Source organism: Alligator sinensis, unplaced genomic scaffold (genome assembly GCF_000455745.1).
Source record: "Alligator sinensis unplaced genomic scaffold, ASM45574v1 scaffold513_1, whole genome shotgun sequence".
Lineage (NCBI taxonomy): Eukaryota > Metazoa > Chordata > Crocodylia > Alligatoridae > Alligator > Alligator sinensis.
This window is the reverse complement of record NW_005843136.1, coordinates 262,796-282,084: the sequence shown is the minus strand read 5'-3', so window position 1 is coordinate 282,084 and position 19,289 is coordinate 262,796. Positions and strand designations below refer to the sequence as shown.

The following is a 19,289-nucleotide window of genomic DNA, read 5'->3' as shown; positions in this document are numbered from 1 at the left end:
CCTGCTGAAGTCAGTGACACCTTTCCACTGAGTTTGCCAACCTTTGGATGAGATTCCACTTGCCTGCCCTAGGTATATTTGGTTTTGTATCTGTAACAAGTTGCAAAACTTTGCAGTGATAAAACTGTGGTACTGCAATATTTCCTAAAGATTGATTGAGCCATAATCTGTCTCCTCTATTTCCTCCTAGCTATCTTTAAATACCTTTATTTCCTGACTATTAAGGACAGGGTCAGTATCAAAAGGAAGAATTTCTTGATTCCATCACATCCTGTACTTTATTTGATCCTCCACTAGAGGGCAAGACTCACTGTCATAAGCCACTTCAAGTATTTTGTATGTACTGTGAGTACACAATTTAACATATGCAGGGTGGTACAGTGAATGAATTTGCTATTTGTACTATGAACATTTATTTTGAAATTATCTCATGAAGGAATTCACTCTTAAATTAGTTTTATGAAAAACAGAAAGATCATCTTTCCATGCATTAGTATCTGTTTGTTAGAGTTTGTCAGCTGGAAAATCTTTATCGCTTCGTTTATTAGCTCAGGGCACATGGAAATTGCAGGTGTCTTTGTCTGAAATACTTTAATGAAAATGTTCCAGGGGTTAGTCCTGTGTTGATTAGAAATTCAGTAGGCAGTGTTAATTCTCTGAGGTTCTGGTACTACAACTAGATCTGCACAGGCAAAAAGGTTTCTTGACCATCTAGATCTAGCAGCAGGATTATGATTTTTTTTTTAAAGCCAAATCCAATGTTAATACAGCTGATATTCATACAGTATAATAAATCATGAGTTTTTGGGCTGTTGAACTTGTATAAGATATCTAAAATCATTTTACAGGATGGCATTGGCTTGGTACTGAGAAATCGCAGAGACTGCATTTGTCACTGACAGGTGCTAGAGCTCACCCTATCTGAGTTCAGTTGTCTCTGTATAAGACATATTTTTCCTTCAGATGACCTGTTTCTGGTTGTGTTGGGCCCTGGTCCTTCCAGTAAGGCTTAATTATTGTTGCTTTAGTGTAAGATAAGATTACTCCTATGATTTTTAGTTATCACTGTGTATATTGGTATCACAACTAGATTAACATACAAGAATTATAGGCCCACGTCTAACTCCTCCTTAGGCCCCAATGTCATGTACTTTCTTCAAAATTTCAGTTTACATTTTTAAAAAAAGCTTCTGGTCCTTGTGATTATGGCACATGGAACCCTCAGGAATGGGAGCATGATCAATCACGGAGAACTCTGTTCATGGCAGAAGAATACAGCTGACAAAGCAAGCCCAGCCAAGCAGATATTCCCCAGCTGCTGGGCCAAGTAATGGAGGGTCTCCTGTTGCTACAAAAACCATTCTGGGAGCAAGTCTGTCTTACAAGGGAAGAGGGGACTATGCTACTGCTCCCACCTCTCTAGAGGAGATGCAAGTCACAGATGGACAGGGCCTAGAGAAACGGATATTATAGGAAAGCGAATCACATGTATTTACTTCAGATTCTTTAATACAAACAACATAGTCCCCTGCTATACAAAGTAAGTGTGATGCAAGGAGCAATGCCACCAGCTCATCATTTGGTTGCCATTCATTCTTCCTTGATTGAAAAGCCTTTTTTGTAGATTATCCTTAGGGGTCATTGTGATTTCAGACCCTCTACCAGTTTCCAACCTTAAAACTATATAAATGAATTGATCCACTATGTGCTGGGACCCATGTTAAAGGACACTTTCTTTAGTATTTCTGTTCATAGAACCAGTTGCAAACACTCTTTATTATATGAAGAAATCATTCATTTAATTGGCCACTCAGGGCAAAGAAAGGCATGAAATATAACCTGAGAGATGGGGAGTTGTTAAAGGCATCAGAGAGAGCTAGGCATCCAACTTCTGTTGCTTTTCAAACTTCATTTCCCTTATGTTCAGTGAGAGTTGAGCACCTAGGGTACAGACAGAAGTGCAACTTCCCACTGTAACACATGGCACTTAGTAGAAAGCACCCTGAGTTACAGCAATTTCCCCCAAATCCAACAGATGTTTGCTGTTGAGTTCTGGGGGGTTGGGGGACTGAGCTAAAGTTTAGAGTGTCTGTGAGCCTGCAGCTGCTCTCCCCTAGGCCTGGCCATATCTTTAGAATGGGACAGTCACATTGCGGGTGGGGAGGAACGGAGCAGAGGAAGCTCATTTTGGGGGTTGCACAGCCAGCACTGGAGGGTGCAGGAGGGATGATTGGAGCCCCCCAAAGTGGCCCTGATTTACAAGGGGAGGCTCCAATCCACCTGCCCCACCCTCCAGCACCAGCTGGCCAACACCCTCAATGATCTCCTTCAGAGCCCTTTCCCCTGCCTCCCATGCTGAAAACAATGCCAGTAACAGGCCTGGACTCATGCAGCCCAGACCTGCTCCTGGCATTTACTGCAATTTAATGCTCATGTAGACAGTGACATCGGGGTTAGTTTGCAATTCAGTTGCATTAATTGCGCATGTAGACATGCCCAAAGTGTTTACCCCCAAAAACCAACATGGAATCATATTGTTCCTCTATACAAGTAGAATTTGAAAAATATTTCTGCACTCCTTTAACTTGGGAGGAGCCTGAGACCAAAAAGGAATATAAATCTTTTTAATACTGCACAGTTGTTGTAGTTTAATAATATCAGTGGTTTAGTGGTGGTTTACTTTACCATCCAATCTCCTTATCTACTGGAGTTTATGTTGGAGATTGATATTATTTGCTAATTATACTTTTGCTGGGAATGGAGATAGCATTTCAGGGTTGCCATGGAAAAGTGTTTTCCCAGAGTATGCATTAGTAGCACAGGGACAGCCACATGGATGCCTGGAGAGCCAGCGTAGGAATCCTGATGGTGTCAATGCCAATACCTTATGTTGCCACTCGGGGTCCCACCTGGTCAGAGGAGGAGATTGGCAACCTAATGGCACTGTGGGGTGAGGCAGAAGTACAGAAGCAGTTTAAGCAAGGCAGGCACTCCAACGCCCATGTCTATGAGGGGCTGTCAGGCCGGATGCAGGAGTGTGGGCACAACTGGTCAGTGCAGCAGTGCTGCATAAAGGTCAAGGCCTTGTAGGAACAGTGGGTCACCATCACCAACCACAATCAGTCAGGTAGTGCCTGAAAGTCCATAACCTTTATGCAGCAACTATGTCCCGGGACCCAGGCTGCATCCATGCTGTGTACATGCTGAGCCTCCACTCTGGCCTGGCACCTACAGTAATGTGTCACCAGGGGAGGGCTCCTCGGGGTGCCAGCAGCCTGCCCCACCAACCTCCCCACCCCCAGCCTCCATCAGCAGCTTGGGGAGTCTCAGCCAGTGCCTGCCCTGACAGCTTTGCAGCCACAGCCCCAGCCCCAGCCAAAAGGGGTGGCTGTCCATGGCACCACCAACTGCCAGCAGCACCAGCTCCTCCCGGGGGTGTGGAGGGGGAGGCCTGGATGGACACCTGCACCCATCTGACTGATGAGCCCATGGGGAGTCACATGCTGTCACTGCCAGCTGGGACTGACTGGAGCTGCTGGGTGCTTCAGCCCCTGCTATGTGGTAAGCCCTGCACTGGGGGGGAAGGCCCTCCCCAGCCCCCACTACCTGCCTGGCCTAGCCATGCTCCCCTGCCAACTGGGTTCTGCCTCCTCACAGCAAGCAGGTGACAGGAGACAGTGCAAAACTTTAATCAGCAGCCTGTGCCTCTGCAGCTAGGTGAGCACATGCCTCACATGCTGAAGAATGTGTTCATGCTGGCAGTGATGTCCTCCTTGGCTGTGGGAGGATGTATAGAACAGCCACAAGGAGTCTTCCAGGAAGGGTGCAAGTTACAGGGCAGCCTGGGCTTGCTTCCCACAACATCAAGGCTCAGGGTCCAGTGCCAGGTGCACAGGTTTGCTTGGAGACCATGGAGATAATCAGCAGCAGCGTGTAGTGGGTAAGGCACCCTTTGGTTTGTGCAAACAGCTCCTCGCATGGCACCTAGGACATGCAAAACAGGGGCACACTTCGGGTGTACAGCTAGTGGGGGGTGGGGGAGATGGCCTTGGGTGCCTCCCCAAAGAGGTCCTCTGTTCTGTTTCGTTGAAACAGTTTTGCTGTTTCAACGTTTTGCCCATGGGCTATAATGAGGAACCCCAAAACAACCAATAACTTTGTCATTTCTGGCCTGATTTGGTTGAAACTTGCAGGAATGGTAGCCTCTTCTGAGGGTATGAAGTCTGCCAAGTTTAACAGAGATATGTATAGGGTTTTCAGGGAAACTGCACCTCTAGCTGTGGACAAGCAAAACTCATGACATGGGTGACACTGCATGTGTTAAGGAATAGCAAGGTGAAAACTGAAGGCATGCTAGTCCCTGCTGAGCCACAAAGCCTGACAGCTTTCAAGGAGATAGGAGCAGGGGGAATCTGGGTTCTTGGGCCCTGCACCTCTAGCTGCTGACAGGCAAAATTCGTGACACGGGTGTGTGTTAAGGTGCACTCTCACTCAACTGACACCAAGGCAGAAAGCAGGGCAGTTCAAACAATGCTGCCTTTTATGCAGTTTTTCCCTCCCTCCCCCAGAGCACTGGGATTGAAAGAGACCTCAGGAAAGGATCACAGTCACTGGCCAGCTACACAGTCAATAATGAGAGCATTTCTCTCCTACCGCCCTTCCCCCTCCCTCTCCTTACTTTAGTTTCTGTTTCCCTGCAGACAAGCTCAGCTTGAGCTTTGAAACTCAAAACGTTTAAAAAATTTTGAAACATTTCAACTTGCCTCGTTTTGTTTCAAGGCTGTTTTGAAACTCTCTGTTTCATTCTGATTTCGCTGTTTTGAGCTTGAAACGAGTCAAAACAGCTTCAAAATAAAGCTGCTGGAGAAATTTCGCACAGCCCTACTGGACAGTGTTCTGGCCATGGCAGTTGTCTTCAAAATGCCCGCTGCCCTGCCTCCAACCCTAGCCCTGCCTGCCCTCTAGCAGCCACCAGCTGCCCAGCAACAGACCTCCTTCATGGGCCTGGGCAGAGGTCCATCATAACCTCCACCAGCCAGGAGACCCTAGCTTGGCCCCTGGTCTGGGTCCCCCACTACCCAACCCCCCTGCCTGGATTGTTTATATGTTAAAAACCTATTATGGCAACTTCTAGTTTAACAATCCTGTAGTTTCTCTTGCAATTTAACCTGCAATATTAATGAGTCACTTAATATATAGTTCCTTGATGATCTTTTCCTAAGGATTGCAAACTTGACTTGGCAAAGGGGCTTGTATGCTACCAATGACCTGAAGACTGATGCTGCTTGGAGTTCTGTATTCTTGGTAGGGTCACCAATCGTGGCAAGGTTTCCAGACTAATAGTGAACCAAAAACAAGAATGAAAGTCCTTAGTGGTAGAGCAGGCAGAGGAAGAAGGTCACCTCCGGATTCATTGATGACATCCCTATCTACTGGAAGACTGTCATCCTCGTATCAAGAGACTGCTGCTGCTGCTAAGTTGCAATTCACCTCTGCAATTCACTGCTGCAGAGCTGCACTTTACCTATTTGCAGTTACAGTGCATGCATGACAGACTTATATAACACAGCTTTATTTATAAACCTAAGACGACAGCAGATTCTTGATCAAACAAAGAAAAGGAAAGCAATGCAGAACTCCCTACATTAATAAAAGAGGAATATGAAGCAGAAGAGAGTTTTTTCCCATTGTTTTCCTCTTACTGTTCTGGGCTACTCCAATAATTGTTTCTTGTGCATAAGCTCTGCCTATTTTATATGCTTCCGAACTGTAGAGCATAGACTTCGATAGACATCATCATTTGTATCAGAATGATGTTTAAAAATGAAGTTGAGAACTTTGTCACAGCTAATGCTTTTCTATCCCTCAAAATTTCCCAAAATAAACCAAAAATACCTTTGCTGTTCATGCATGTGGTTTACTGAGCCATTCTGAGGCCTACTTATTCAAAGCTCTTTGTTTACATGCCCTTTAGTACTGTTCCCTACTTTTGGTATAGCTATCCTATGATAGCTATAGATGCAGATTATATCATTATAGGGAGAAAAAACCCCATTTATATTTAAGAGCACAGGAGACAACAAGAAATGATTCTAATTGATGATTTGCTTTTATTTCTTGAGTAAACATCATCCTTTTTGCTGTGTGATTATTGCATAATATCTGAATGTATGGTCCTAAGAGAAAAGCCAAAAGAAAAAAATAATCTAAAGACAATGCAAGTCCTAGTTTCTGCTTCTAGAGTTCCTCATTTTTCATTTATGAGGTTGATTATATGACATGATTACCGTTGATAGGAGGGGACTGGACCCAGTAACTCAGAGGTCACTTACACTCCTACAATTATAATTCTGCAGATAACATGAAAAGGCTTTAGTTCTATTTCCATTAAATCTTGGAAGCTATAGAATGTATAGAAAATGGGAATGCTAAAATACTATCTAACAGAATGGTTTTGCAATTTGTAATGGCAGCGTAGAATGATATATTTATTTGTCAATAAGATTTTTTTTAAGTATACAAAAACTCCAGGAAGTACCTCTGGGAGGGTTTTGGTTTATTATTTTACTGATGTAAAGCTACATAGCAGCAAACCAGAATTCAAATAGTTGATTGAAGAAAATCAAGTTTTTGGGCAGGGCTACACAAAAATGGGCAAGCTACATAGGAAATAAAAATGATATATTGATTCTTCTTTTTTGAATAGGTGGGCTTGGACCAAAGATACAGAATTAAATACCTCCGAGCTCTACAAAGAAAAAAAAGAAATTGGGTGGGTTTTTTTATCAGCTGTGAGCTCTGAATTTATGATGACTAGAGCCTATGTCCTAGAATAAAAAACCTCCAGACTCTAAAGAAATTCAGACTTAGGAATATGCAAAATGTGTATCTTTGTCCTATTGGAATGCTGAAGTTTCCAGAGACCCCTCCCTCTTTGCTTTTGCTTGGAAGTCTTTAGAGGTATCAAGGAGAGAGGAAGAGTAAAGAAATCTGATACACCTCCCAAATATCATGGTTCAAAAACAAATTGATGCAATTAAAAATCAGTTTAGTTTTATTACAAGTACGGATGGAATTTGGACTCTAAAATATGTTCTTAATTATCTCTCTGTCTTGATACACTGAGAAACCTTATAAAAAGAATTAGACCTGGCCAAATTCCAATTCTGCAACTCTAGCCTGATTTAAAGAAAATAATACTTACTTGATAGGGCTGATATGAGTAATAAAAAAATTATGTTAAAGTCAAAATTATCACACACTAAAGGTTAGTTTTGTGTTTTTTAATAGAAAAAAAAGTTACAGAAATTTCCCAACAAACCTGAGGAAGAATATCTTGCATTCAAAAGCTTGTCTAACATTATCCTAGCTACGTAGTTGGTCCAATAAAAGATATCATCCTAAGAATTCCAACTATGGTCATTTATGAGTTTATCTTGTGTATTCGGAAGAATCCTGCATCAGGATGGAGGGGCTAACCCTTCCCAGGAGGCACCACTAAAGGAACTGTTATTATTTCTCAGGGTATATGGGGAAACACTAGGGGTGTGTGAAGTGGGCCCTATTCGATTTGGATTCGGCCCGAATCAGGGGCAGTGATTCGATTCCTTGATTTGGAATCAAGGATCTAAGAAGAAAGAATTAATTCTTTGAATTAATAAAAAGATTAGCTAGGCCACTTTCTCTCCTTTATACCGGGAAGGAATAATTTTGCTTTATAAATGCTTAGAGCATCTAATTTAAATTTTCAGAGTGGATTAGAGACTTAATGAAATAATTAAAATAGTGCAGATATGATTTATTTTTGTTGCTATAGTTGCAGCATTCTTATTTTTTATGTACATTATCTCCCAGAGAGTTTTGCACCTCTTTCTCAATTAGCAAATTTTACAGAACCTCTAGAGAATGAATTAGATTTATGAATATCTCTTATACTTCTAACACTTTAGAAAACCTTCTATTAGTTCAGTGGCTGCTGTCATTTATAGCACAATAAAGATAAATTGATCTTTTAAAGGCAAAACCAGCTGGTTGATTACTCCATGGAGCTAAATGAGCAAAGGTTCCATTAAGCTGTTATACAATTTTCTCCATTCTGAGATAGGGCAAAGGCCACATGAAGCACAGTGTATGGTTGTCCCTTTTATGTTACTTGCACTTATACACTTGATTATTTTTAACATTATATTCTGTAACTATCAGGGTAGTTTTCACAGTATTAAATACTCCTTCCCCACAACTTACAATCCCTAGTCAAGAAAAAAAAAGCCAGTTTTTGTAAGGACAATGGAAAATATAACAGATTTCAAAGGAAACAAGAAAATAAATTTAGAAGAATAATAACCTCATCCCTCACAAATAGGAGAACAATCTGTTTGAGTTAATAGAAGAAGGGAGACCAAGAAGAAGGGAGATTATTGCCACCTGTCTGGATATGGGTATAGACAGACAACAAGGACAAAAGTGGTGTATGGTAACACAACATAAATTGTATCCTCAGATACGTCTGTCCCGTATGTCTGAGTGATGATGTCCAGTTATGAATTGGTCCTCAAGAGAGCACTATCCCCACCTAAATCTTTCCAAATTGCATTTCTGATACTTTATGCTGGGTTTCTTATCTTTCTAGAAAAATTACCATCATACTTTGCTGGAATATTATTTCTTCCACATGTTTAGGATGGTTGCAGGAACTTAAAGTGTTAGAGAAACAAGGCAGCTAATTCATTCAATCAGGTTTATTCTGTCTCAAAATGAAATAGCTTTTTCCTCACCTTATTAGATCTGGGTTTATTTTTGTCATTGTGCAAGATAAATACTTTGTTTTACGGTTGTGATAATACTTCATTTTGAAATGCAGTCAAACTGGGGAAATATCATTCTTTGTATCATACTTCTATTATCTCAGCTTCCATCATCAGTGGCTGACTTCCATACTTAATGTTAATAAAAAAATGTTTGTTTTCACTCCAGACATTTCTATAAACCATAACAGACTTGTTTACTACTTTTTGATGCAATTATGGATGGATGTTCCAAGACTAAGTTAGTAGAAAATTATTGTCAAAATAATTTGCCTTGAAGAAATATAGGTAAATATATACAAAAGCTAAAAAAGAAGATTTTTTTTTATATACTTGTAAGAGTTTTGTCAAGTGGTTGCTCAGCACTTGGGAAGTTAGGTAGGGTGACCATGTTTCCCTGGTCTCAAAATGGGATGCTGTTTCCCCTCTAGGTCTCCAGCAATCTCTGAGCTCCAGTCTTAGCTAAGTGGGGGGTGTGTGTGTGCATAGCAACAGAGAGCAGGAGTGGAGGGCACTGGAGAGTAGGAGAAATGTGGAGGGTGGGGGACATTTTTTGCCAGGTTAGTCCTGTTTTAAAAACTTGTCTCCACAGAAAACAAATCATTCATTTGAATGAACTGACAGGATGTTCAGGGTAAGTATTTAAAATGCAGTGGTTCTAGCAAAAATGGGATTCATGGTTACCTTAAAGCATGGGGCTTTACTGCCATACCTGATTTATCTCAAGGGTGTCCAACATGTGGCTCATATGCCACAAGTGGTATGGAAAGCCTTTGTGTGTGTTACATGGCAGATTGGGGAGGGCATGGGTAGCACAGCTAAATAGGGCAGGGAGCAGAAAGCAGAGCAGTAGATCAGGTAGGTAGTGGTTAGCCCCTATTGATTTCTCTCATAGTTTAATTGTAGGAGGTGCCTGAGTGCTTATAGTATAGGGTAACTTTTAGAGTTGTAGTGTAACTCTTAGAGTGTGGACAGAAACCCCTAAATTAATAAAGGGTCCGAGTGAGTGAAGCATAGACAGAGTGCCATGGGGTTGGGGCAGCCTTGAAGGGCTTAATGTGGTGATATAGTTTCTCCTTTTTTCAGTTAATAAGCATAGAATTTTTAACATAGAATACTTTTTATGTTTTTTACCTCATTTCTTATGTTAGATTTTAGATACACACCATAAGTAGATATTGCATAAGCTAACAAAAACATACACTAGCGATGCCCTTGAAGCAATTGGAACAGGAATAGGCACCACATGGTGTGAACCTCCAGTTACTGTTGGCTCAAATTAATATCAGAGGTCTTGTTCACTTCCATGCTTATGACATTATTAAAGTCTGACTGTATTTTTAGTTATATTATGACAGTGTCCAAAACCCTAATCTGAGACTGATAGGCCAGACCCTGCTCATATAACTTGAAGGCTAAATAGGAAAGATGAACAAAATCAAGTATTCTTATCTGAGGCACATGGGGATTGAATAGAATGGCCAACATCACTGAGTCTCTGAAGCGTGGAACTGAACACAAATCTCCCAAAGAGCAGGAAGGAATATTAGCAATACTATATTACAATGTAGCAGTAGAGAAGCAGTAATAACATAATTACTCATGTTAGCTATACATATTTGATAGTTTTAAATAATTTTAACATGCTGTAGGATTTTTTATTCTTTCCTGTTTGCTATAATTTTACAGTAAATTTGGGTCATGAGGAGGAGATGAGCCCCCTATTAAGAGTCAGACACTCAAAAGTTGAGCTGGAAGCATTTCTTTCTTTTGAAAGTCCAATTTCAAGTGCCTTAGATCCTTTGTAGCTGTAGTCTGAAGTGATATTCCAAAGGTTGATCAGCTCTTCAGTAACCAGGTCAGGTCACCAGATTTCCAGTTCATAGTGATAACTACTAGGCCACACAGTCTTCAGTGATAGTGGCTGAGAATGTGTATATTATAACAGTTAGAAATAATAGACCTCAATGAACTCTATATCCATGTGAACATCCGTATTTCACTAAGTCTTCAGAGTGTATTAGAATTCTTTATTTATTCTTTCACTGAAATACTCATTAACTGGTTCAATCCTCATTATTCCCTCTATCTTTTAACTGTCTCCTTTAAGGGCATTGATAGCTAATGGGTTACGAAAGCCTCTCGTAATTTTCCTTTCCTGTGTTGGGACCATTATGTATTTTATTTATAAAATGAAAAGGCTCAAAATGGGAGTTAGAGAAGGAGATAAAGACTGGGATTAGGATGAAGAAGGCTGGCACTGTTGTAGTGGATGAGGAGTGACATATATAGGATGGGGCTTGCCCTTGGAGAATCATTTTAAAATCAATAAGGTGCACAATGTGAATCAAGAAGAGAGACCAGTACAAAGACACAGTAATAAAAGCATTCTTTTTATAGACTTCCTGTGCGCACAATTTGTACATAGAATGGATTTTTTTTTGTTATGGAGACAAATGATAGTTGCAACATCAGCTCACGACCTGCTTACAGAACTATTTTTTTCTGAGCAAATGGTAGGCAAGTCATACCTCCTAGAGAACTCAATTGCTGACCAATGAGTAAATTAAAATGTGATTCACCTGCACTCTGGTGATCCAGACTGACTGCATATAACTTACCAAAGTCGCATATGATTTTGTATTATGGCAAATAATGAACAGCTCATAAGCAGCACGTTCACTGTCAAATGGGTGCAATCATATTCGTGCCCTTTTGGAGCTAACCAAAGCATGTGTCATGGGCTAATTTATTTGGGATTTGATAAATGGATGAGCCTTAAGCTACTGCAAAGGAAATGTTTACGGTTTATCTTTTGGTGCCAGTATTTTTAGTGTTTGTGTTGCTAGGAACGAATTTCTGATGGAAGATGTTAAGACTGTCTCTCTGTTTTTGTATTTAACTCTTTTTTTGTATTTAACTCTTTGGGATGCAGAAGTGATAAATCCCACTGAGATAATACTTGATCCACTGGTTGTATTCATTGCAATGCAATAAATAAATGCAGAGGGACGAAGGTATTGACAGTACCACATCATTGTACATCACTCCACCTGTGAACTAAATTTGGGGTTTCAAGCAGAGAGGCCTTGGTCTGCTTGGTCACCTGGCAAATAATCACTATTAAAACTCTTTTAGAACTTTTATGAAAGATACAGGGAAAAAAAGGAAAACCCATTAAAGCATTTGAAATGGTATATGCTCATTTATGCTTTCATTTTACCAGTATCCTTTATTGCCCATTCCTTTAGTTTTTAACAAGGAAGCCCCAAATTTAATAGATATTTTGGACTATATTGAAGACGGTAACAAATACCTAATTTGTGGACCAGTTAAAATGTTACATGCAATGGGCTGGAGCAGCTGTTGCCCTTATGTTAGTCTTATTCTGGTTCCTTGCAGACAGGGCAAGATAAACACACAGAAAAGGGGAGACACAAGAACAGCAACAATAGAAAATGCAGCTTCTGCTTCTGGTGCTTACTTTAAGGTTCGGTATTGCTACTAGAAGAAGACTGGCAAGCGTACAGTCTTATCAGCTGTTCCAAGAGCTGTCAAACCTGTATCTGTATCAGGTTGTTTAAGGAATTACTTTTCTCTGCCTTTCTGGTCACAGGCTCACAGCGGTCTTGGTTGGCTGAACCAGACTTTTTTAAACAAAGTAAAAAACAAAGATAAAGCAATGAAATAAGATGGGAAGGAACAGCAGACATGAGGGAGATGTGAGAACAGCAATGCAAGTTTCATATTTCAGTTGTTGGGGATACTACTGGAGCTGATAGAGGGGGTAAAGTTACTAGGATCACTCAATCTGGTCAGGAGATTTTTGAGGACCAGGATGAGTAAGACCCAGCACTGCTATTGTGGATCCAGGAGCTAGTGGATGTGGTAGCCATGATATTAAACCTGACTCTTGTGAGTCTGCACTTCCTTCTAGATGTCGATATCAAATTATGTACTTGAAAAAGTACATATATATATATTTCTGCCCAGCACTCCTTTTTCAAGTACATACATTGAAATTGACATCTAGAAGGAATGGTAATATTACCAGGTAATAACAACAACAGGTATTATTGCGAGGTAATAATAATAATTTTGTAAAGTCTCTGAGCATATTGGATTTTGATTTGTTGGAATGTATTCATATTTTCAATGAATGCCTAACGTATCAAATAACTGTTCTGGCCTTATTATTGGTTATGAATGAGAAATTAATATCACTCGTTCAATTGATAAAGCAAGTAAAAAGCCCTGGCTCCATGCTGAATAAAGAGTCTTGAAACTTTATTAGTCTTGAATTTTATATATATATATATATATATATATATATATATACACACACACACATTTTTTAAAAAATTTATTAGGTCTCATTTCAAATCACCCAGTTTTATTTGTTGACTTCAGGCACAGCTCTCTTATGTATCAGACATAACCTCAAAATAGCTCTTGGAATCAGTAGTCACTTGTTTGGACTAATTCTGACTATCATACACAGACTTCATGTGACAGACTGATCATGCCTTTGTTACCTTGGACATGTTGAAGTATCCATCTCTACATGATGTACCTTCCTTACTTATACAGTTTGACAAATATACTGTTTGCTTCTTTCAATAAAGTAAAATGATAAATATTGTAAATACAATGACTTAAGTTCCAAATAATTTTATAGCTTGTACCAAACATTACATTTATATAGGGGTTTTCTCTTTTGGTGATTCTGACTGAGGTGTCTCTTCAAAGTGATAGGTGGCTTCTTTATTTCTATGGCAGTGTGGCTATGTATTCAAAGGCATAAAGATGCCCCTCTCTTACTGCACATCAGTGGAAACTGGATGCCTCCGTGCCCTTTGTTCATCTGAGAGTGTTCTCCTTAGTTGTTAGTCATTTTTTACCCTCTCTTTGCCTTCAGAAATGTAATTCACACCTGAATATTTCTTTTCCATGTACACTCTTGCTTCAATGTCCTTCTTGTCTCTACACTGTAGCCCAGTCATCCTATAGTGCCTATTCCAGAAAATGAAGCACTAAGCTCGAAGGAGGTAAGCAAATAATGTTTTATTTATATTTCTAGTTGTATCTTGTCTACAAATGCCAACTTAGACTTGCTTTTGCAATATCCATGACAGATGGCACCCTGTGTTGTACAAAAGTGTGCAAAAATATTTGGAGCCAATGCATGGCCTGCATAAAAGTTTGTGATTTACTACTATTAACAAACAAATGAAATACCATTTTGGTGTGTCTGCCCTTCATAAGAAATTCAGGTAGTATTATGTTCCATTTTTTCACATTTCTGATTCATACTTGTCACACATTTTATAGCTGCCAATGGGAACTGTTAAAATGTATATAATGAGCTCCATTAAGAAACAAACATTTCACACCCTGCAGTCACTGTACTAGTAGCTTCCTTTATTCTAAATATCAGAAAATACTACTTTTACAGCAAGTAGTGGAAACTGTGAACAGGTTGAGTTTTTCAAAATGTGACAGTTCCCTCTTATAAAATACATCAGACAGTATACAGCTAAGATAAAATGCAGTAACAGTTTAATATCTTATAGTAGATCAGATAAGACTTGCTGCAGAATGGATTCAGTGACCTAATATCAGTCTCTTCCAGCTCTAAGCTCTAAGACCATAATGTCTACAATCAGATAATACACTTCTTGAGTGATTCTGAAGCCCTTTGCTACATGCTGCTAATTCACTGTATGCTATAACAAGAGCATAGAAAAAAATAAAAATAGAAAAAAACCTTTTTGTCAAAAGAGGGCAGCTTGTTTGTAAGGTTATCAACATGAAATTAAATCTTTGTCTCAACTTTAAAATAACATGTGTAATCTAATTAACTACCAGATACTTTATTGTAAGCTTTGAAATGTAAGTGAAAATCTTAATTAAGAAAAAAATGGAGGGCTTAATAGATATTCACATAAAAAGGCATAACCTACTTTCTATCTATTGGCTACAGCATGAATTCAGTTATAGGAGATGAGGGGATATTGACTACTGAGGCATCATTATACTGAAGGCAGAATTCTCTTAATTATTTCAAAGTTTTTTAGATGAGTTTAGCAACATAAATAAGATCTTCCTCAAATTTTAATTGCACTCTCATCATTGACCTAGTTCTTTTCATTTATCATTAGAAAAGGGAAATTATAGTCTATTTGAAAGCACTAAACATGAGCTGGGATTTGAATAAATCAGATAGTCATATGCCTGTGGATACCACCAAATACAGGATTGGGGGAAATATTGGGGAATAGAAACTATGTGCTATGAGATCACATGTATGATCTATGTATCATGATGAAACTATGTGCTAGAGATCACATGTATGAGCCCACACTTTGTCACCAGAGCCTGCCTTTAGGGGATTAGAATAGTTTACATTTTAAAAACAAGTTCGGTTCTTTTCCACGGGAAGTATTCATTTTAAAATCTAGTCCTTACTAGGAAGCTTGGTATTCCTCATACATGTTCATACACTTTCAATGGAAAATAAGTCAAAGTTAGAGTTGGATCCTCTAAAATCATTTGACTAAGTTCCCTTTTCCTGAATTGTCAGGGCAGTTCTACATGTAGTGGCATCCGAATGGTGGGCATAAATCTTATTGTTTGGGAGTGGGAATGATAAAGTACTGTTTCTCAGGACAGCATAAAAATTCAAAGACTGGCCCTGCTTCCTAAACTTTTCAGCCTTTTCTAAGGCTGGCACTGAGCCCTCATTTGTTGCTGTAATTCCAGTTCCTTTCCCCCTGTGGTAGGGGGCCATCTTCGGCTGCATTAAAAAAAAATATACATGCTGGTAAGTGTGCCCCTGTCAAGTCTTACTGGATTTTTCTTCTCTGTGGATCAGCTTCTCCCCCCTTTAGTCTCCTGCCATGACTTGATGTTACTTGGTTCTAAAGAAAGAGGGAGGCTGACCCACAGGTTCCCAGACAGGCTCCAGGCTTACCACCCATAGGATAATAAGGTGTTGCCTTAAGGGCAAAATGCATGCTCCTACCTCCCCTTGATGTGCCCCATGTCTCACAAATGGTTTTTTAAATTTCTCTTTATGTTGGGGTCTCAGTCACTGTGGGCTTACCCCCTCTCTCTCTAGCTAGGCCTTTCAGTCAAAACCCACTAATCGTGGCTTTACTCCAAGGCTTTAGCTCTCTAACTCACTCAGGCTCAAGGCCCTCCGTTACATGCACTCCGTGACACCAGACCTACTGGCCCTTCTACACTGTGTGCCCTTGTGGTGCCAGACTGTTGGGGCCTTAGTCCCATCGGCTTTGCCCCTCTTTCTGTAGTTAGGGCCTTTCGCCTAAGCCTACCTGCTAGGACCTGGCTTCAAGGCTCCTATCTCCCTTTCAAGCCACTTTGGGCTCGCGGCCCTAGTGCGGCACCCCTAGTACAGCAGGGCTTCTTGAGCCCTCCATCATGGCACCCCTTGGTGCTAATGAGGCCTGCTCCACCCCTACAGCCTCATCCACAAACCACCAGCCTTTTTAACATCAAGCATAAACCATAGGCTCCTATGGCCATATAATGAAAATAATAATAAAGAAATAAGAGAAGCAAAGTGCCTGCTTTCTTTATGTGACTGTGCTTATGTCTCACAGCATGGCATATTCTTCCCAAAGAGGCTGCTACAGCTGCACCATAGTCACCAAGAGTCCCCCTCTCTGCTGCCTCCCTGGCCTTCCCCTTCCTGTCACCTGACCAGCTGGAAGGGCTCAATCCTTAACACTGACTCAACCAGCCAGCCGTGCCCGGAAGGTTCTGGATTTAAAGGGACCCCCCCCTGTTTCTTGGTAACAGGGCTAGGGTTCCCTGTTATACCCCAACATGTATCACCCCTAACAAAGCCACCAGGGGAGCACGGCTTGCAATTTCCCTTCTCCCTCCTACTATAGGAGGGGGAGAACATGGAGGACTAATCTGCTGCTATTTTGACTAGGAGTTCTGCAACCTGAATTTCACCCCACCAATTCCCAATTCCACCCAGTACTTAGGCATTTGGAGACTCAGCCTCCAAACTTTCAAGGGAAAATATGCCCATCTGCCTGCCCCTTTGTATCCAACACGAATCACAGGGGTTTTCTGAATGAGTATAATATCGATCCCCAAATGAGGCAAGATATTTTTCAACAATCATATTTTGCCAACATTTCAATTCTCTGAATCTCATGATGTCCACCCCTCTCTAAGGTGAGGGGCAAAATCCCCTTCATTTTGAATCAGGATTACTGAAATGGGTTCTGAATGGAAGCTATCAGGAGTTTTGTTGAGCCACTTTACCACAATGGTGCTTGCTCCTACACCTTTCATCAGGTCTTTCTTGGTCTAGAGACCTACTTCGAAACATCATCTACACATTTGTGTTCTTTATGTAATTCTTTATGTCTCTGTATCTGACTCTTTACCCACAGCTTTTCCTTTTCCACAATTTCTTCATCTGTCTTTTTGCTTATACCTTCAATCTTGTCCATTTCCCCTTCTTTTTCAGTCTTTTATTTGATTATTGTCATCTGATCTATGCCCCTCCACAGCTTTCTTCTTCCTCCTCAGAGTAGTTCTTCTCATTTTCATTGTATCTCCCTACATTGTGATCTTCCCTGTATTATGCTTTTTTTTTTTAAATTTAGGAGAACGGTGACTTCATCTAGCCCCTTGGCAGCTTTGCTTTAAGATACCATAGTGAATTTACAACTCATGTTGTCTTTTTATTCTCTGTAGTTCTTTGCATGCTTTGTAGTTCCTTTTATGGATGTACAGTAGAAACAATCATGTTTGGAGAGTTATAGAGGTACTTCTGAGATCATATGACTTTCCCTTTGGAATGAAACAGATATGAGGTATGTCAGATACTTTTAAAAAAATTCCTGGAGGAGATCTGTGGTTTCTCTCCAAAAGTCTTTTCCTTTCCTTATAAATTGTTAAATGATACACATTTATCACTCTGCTGCATTATTACTGGGTCTGTGTACCCTTTGGAGTAAAGCATACATATATATAGCTCAGAGAGTCTGTTTCTCTATTGATACTATGTTTTTCCTTGCTTATGGCTATATAGAGAGAAAAAAACAAATGGTCAGATAATTTATTCTCTTGTTGCATCTCTCAGCAATTTATGCTGTCTGGAGATTAAGGTTTGGAGACCTGAAGGAAAAAAATTAGGAGGCTTTGTAAAAGTACTGGCAGCATACCATTGGGATGAGACACTCCTAGAAATGCTACATCCAATAGAGAAATCTGTACTGTTTCTGAAAATACTCCTGAAAGTGTGGAGTTTTCACCATTTTCTGGAATGATGATGATCAGTGTTGAATTCTGAAGATTTGTATGGTATGGAACAGCTGTATTAAAATGAATCTAAGATTTGTGGAACTGTTTTGCTAATATTTCTCATTTTAAACAAACATTCTGGTCCCTTTTAACAACCAATTTATTAAAATTTTGAAAGGACACTGACAATCTTGACGTTGCTATTGTCAGCTAAAAATGTCTTCTCCATGCTGGTGATGCCCTATTCTACAGAGTGAATTATTGAGTAATACTGCATACCTCATGAAAACACAAAAATCCTTTGTTGGAAAAGGGTACAGGTTGTAGTCATGTTGGTCTAAGGATATAGGCAGACAAGGAAAAGATTGTTGGAAAGGAGAGTTTGTAAAGGTACAGTACTATACTCCCACCCTGTCTTCCCAGCAAAGTAGCCATCTAATAGGCAGTGGGTTATTTAATGTTTCCAAGAACTGCATATGGTGGTCAGGAAAGGAAAAAAACAAAGGGAATTGCTTTCATTAAAGTTTGTAAAGTATTCACTTGAGGCACCTTATGCAAAAGCTTTATTTTAATTTTGTTTTAATCTGATTTTCTCTGACACAGTCGAAAGACCATGGGCTGGGAACTTCATGCAGGCCATCCTAACAGGGAGCAAAGTAATTTAGTGTCTAAGGAGAAGTAGAGCTGAGGCCAAGGTATGTCTGTAGCCTAACAGCAAGCTCAATCTTAGTCTAGAGGATGCCATCAGAGGTATATTTCCCACTAAGGTGTGTTGCTTGTAGCTGCAGTGGTGTAGACTTGTGGGGGTGGGGGGGAGCCTGAAGACAGGGGAGGAGATTGTCATGGCGGGGTCCTCGCGGAGGGCCGTGTGCTCCTTAAGGTCCCTCGCTCCGTGTCAGGCCGGCCCAAGGCACCCTCTAATTCTCGCCCGCCACGTCTTGTTGGAATATATATATATAGTTGGGAGGCTGCCTATGACTCCCTGGGCACGGCTACTCGGGACATCTGTCCCCGCGGTTCTCGGACCCCCTGGGGGTCTCCCGGTATAATGGGTGCTCCTCAGGCACCTTAGCCTTATGGGCTATGCGTGGCTCCTAACAGCCCCTAATACCACGCCCCAAGCCTCGCTGATGTGATAGACGTTGTTGGGTCTCCATGCCCGCTTCCCGGGCCTCCTCTATAGTGTAGCCCACT

At 40.5% G+C, this 19,289-nt stretch overlaps 1 protein-coding gene across 5 annotated transcripts in view; it reads left to right on the top strand.

The window, feature by feature from the left end:
- Positions 1-19,289, top strand: part of LOC102388235 (muscular LMNA-interacting protein-like) — a 73,436-nt gene that overhangs the window by 44,778 nt on the left and 9,369 nt on the right. For 4 of the 5 annotated variants that reach the window (XM_025193941.1, XM_025193940.1, XM_025193939.1 and 1 more), the window contains one exon: positions 13,799-13,852. The exons of the other annotated variant lie outside the window; for it this stretch is intronic. In XM_025193941.1, the coding sequence (XP_025049726.1) occupies positions 13,799-13,852 (54 nt within the window). The remainder of the gene's footprint in view (positions 1-13,798; positions 13,853-19,289) is intronic. 5 annotated transcript variants of the gene reach the window in all.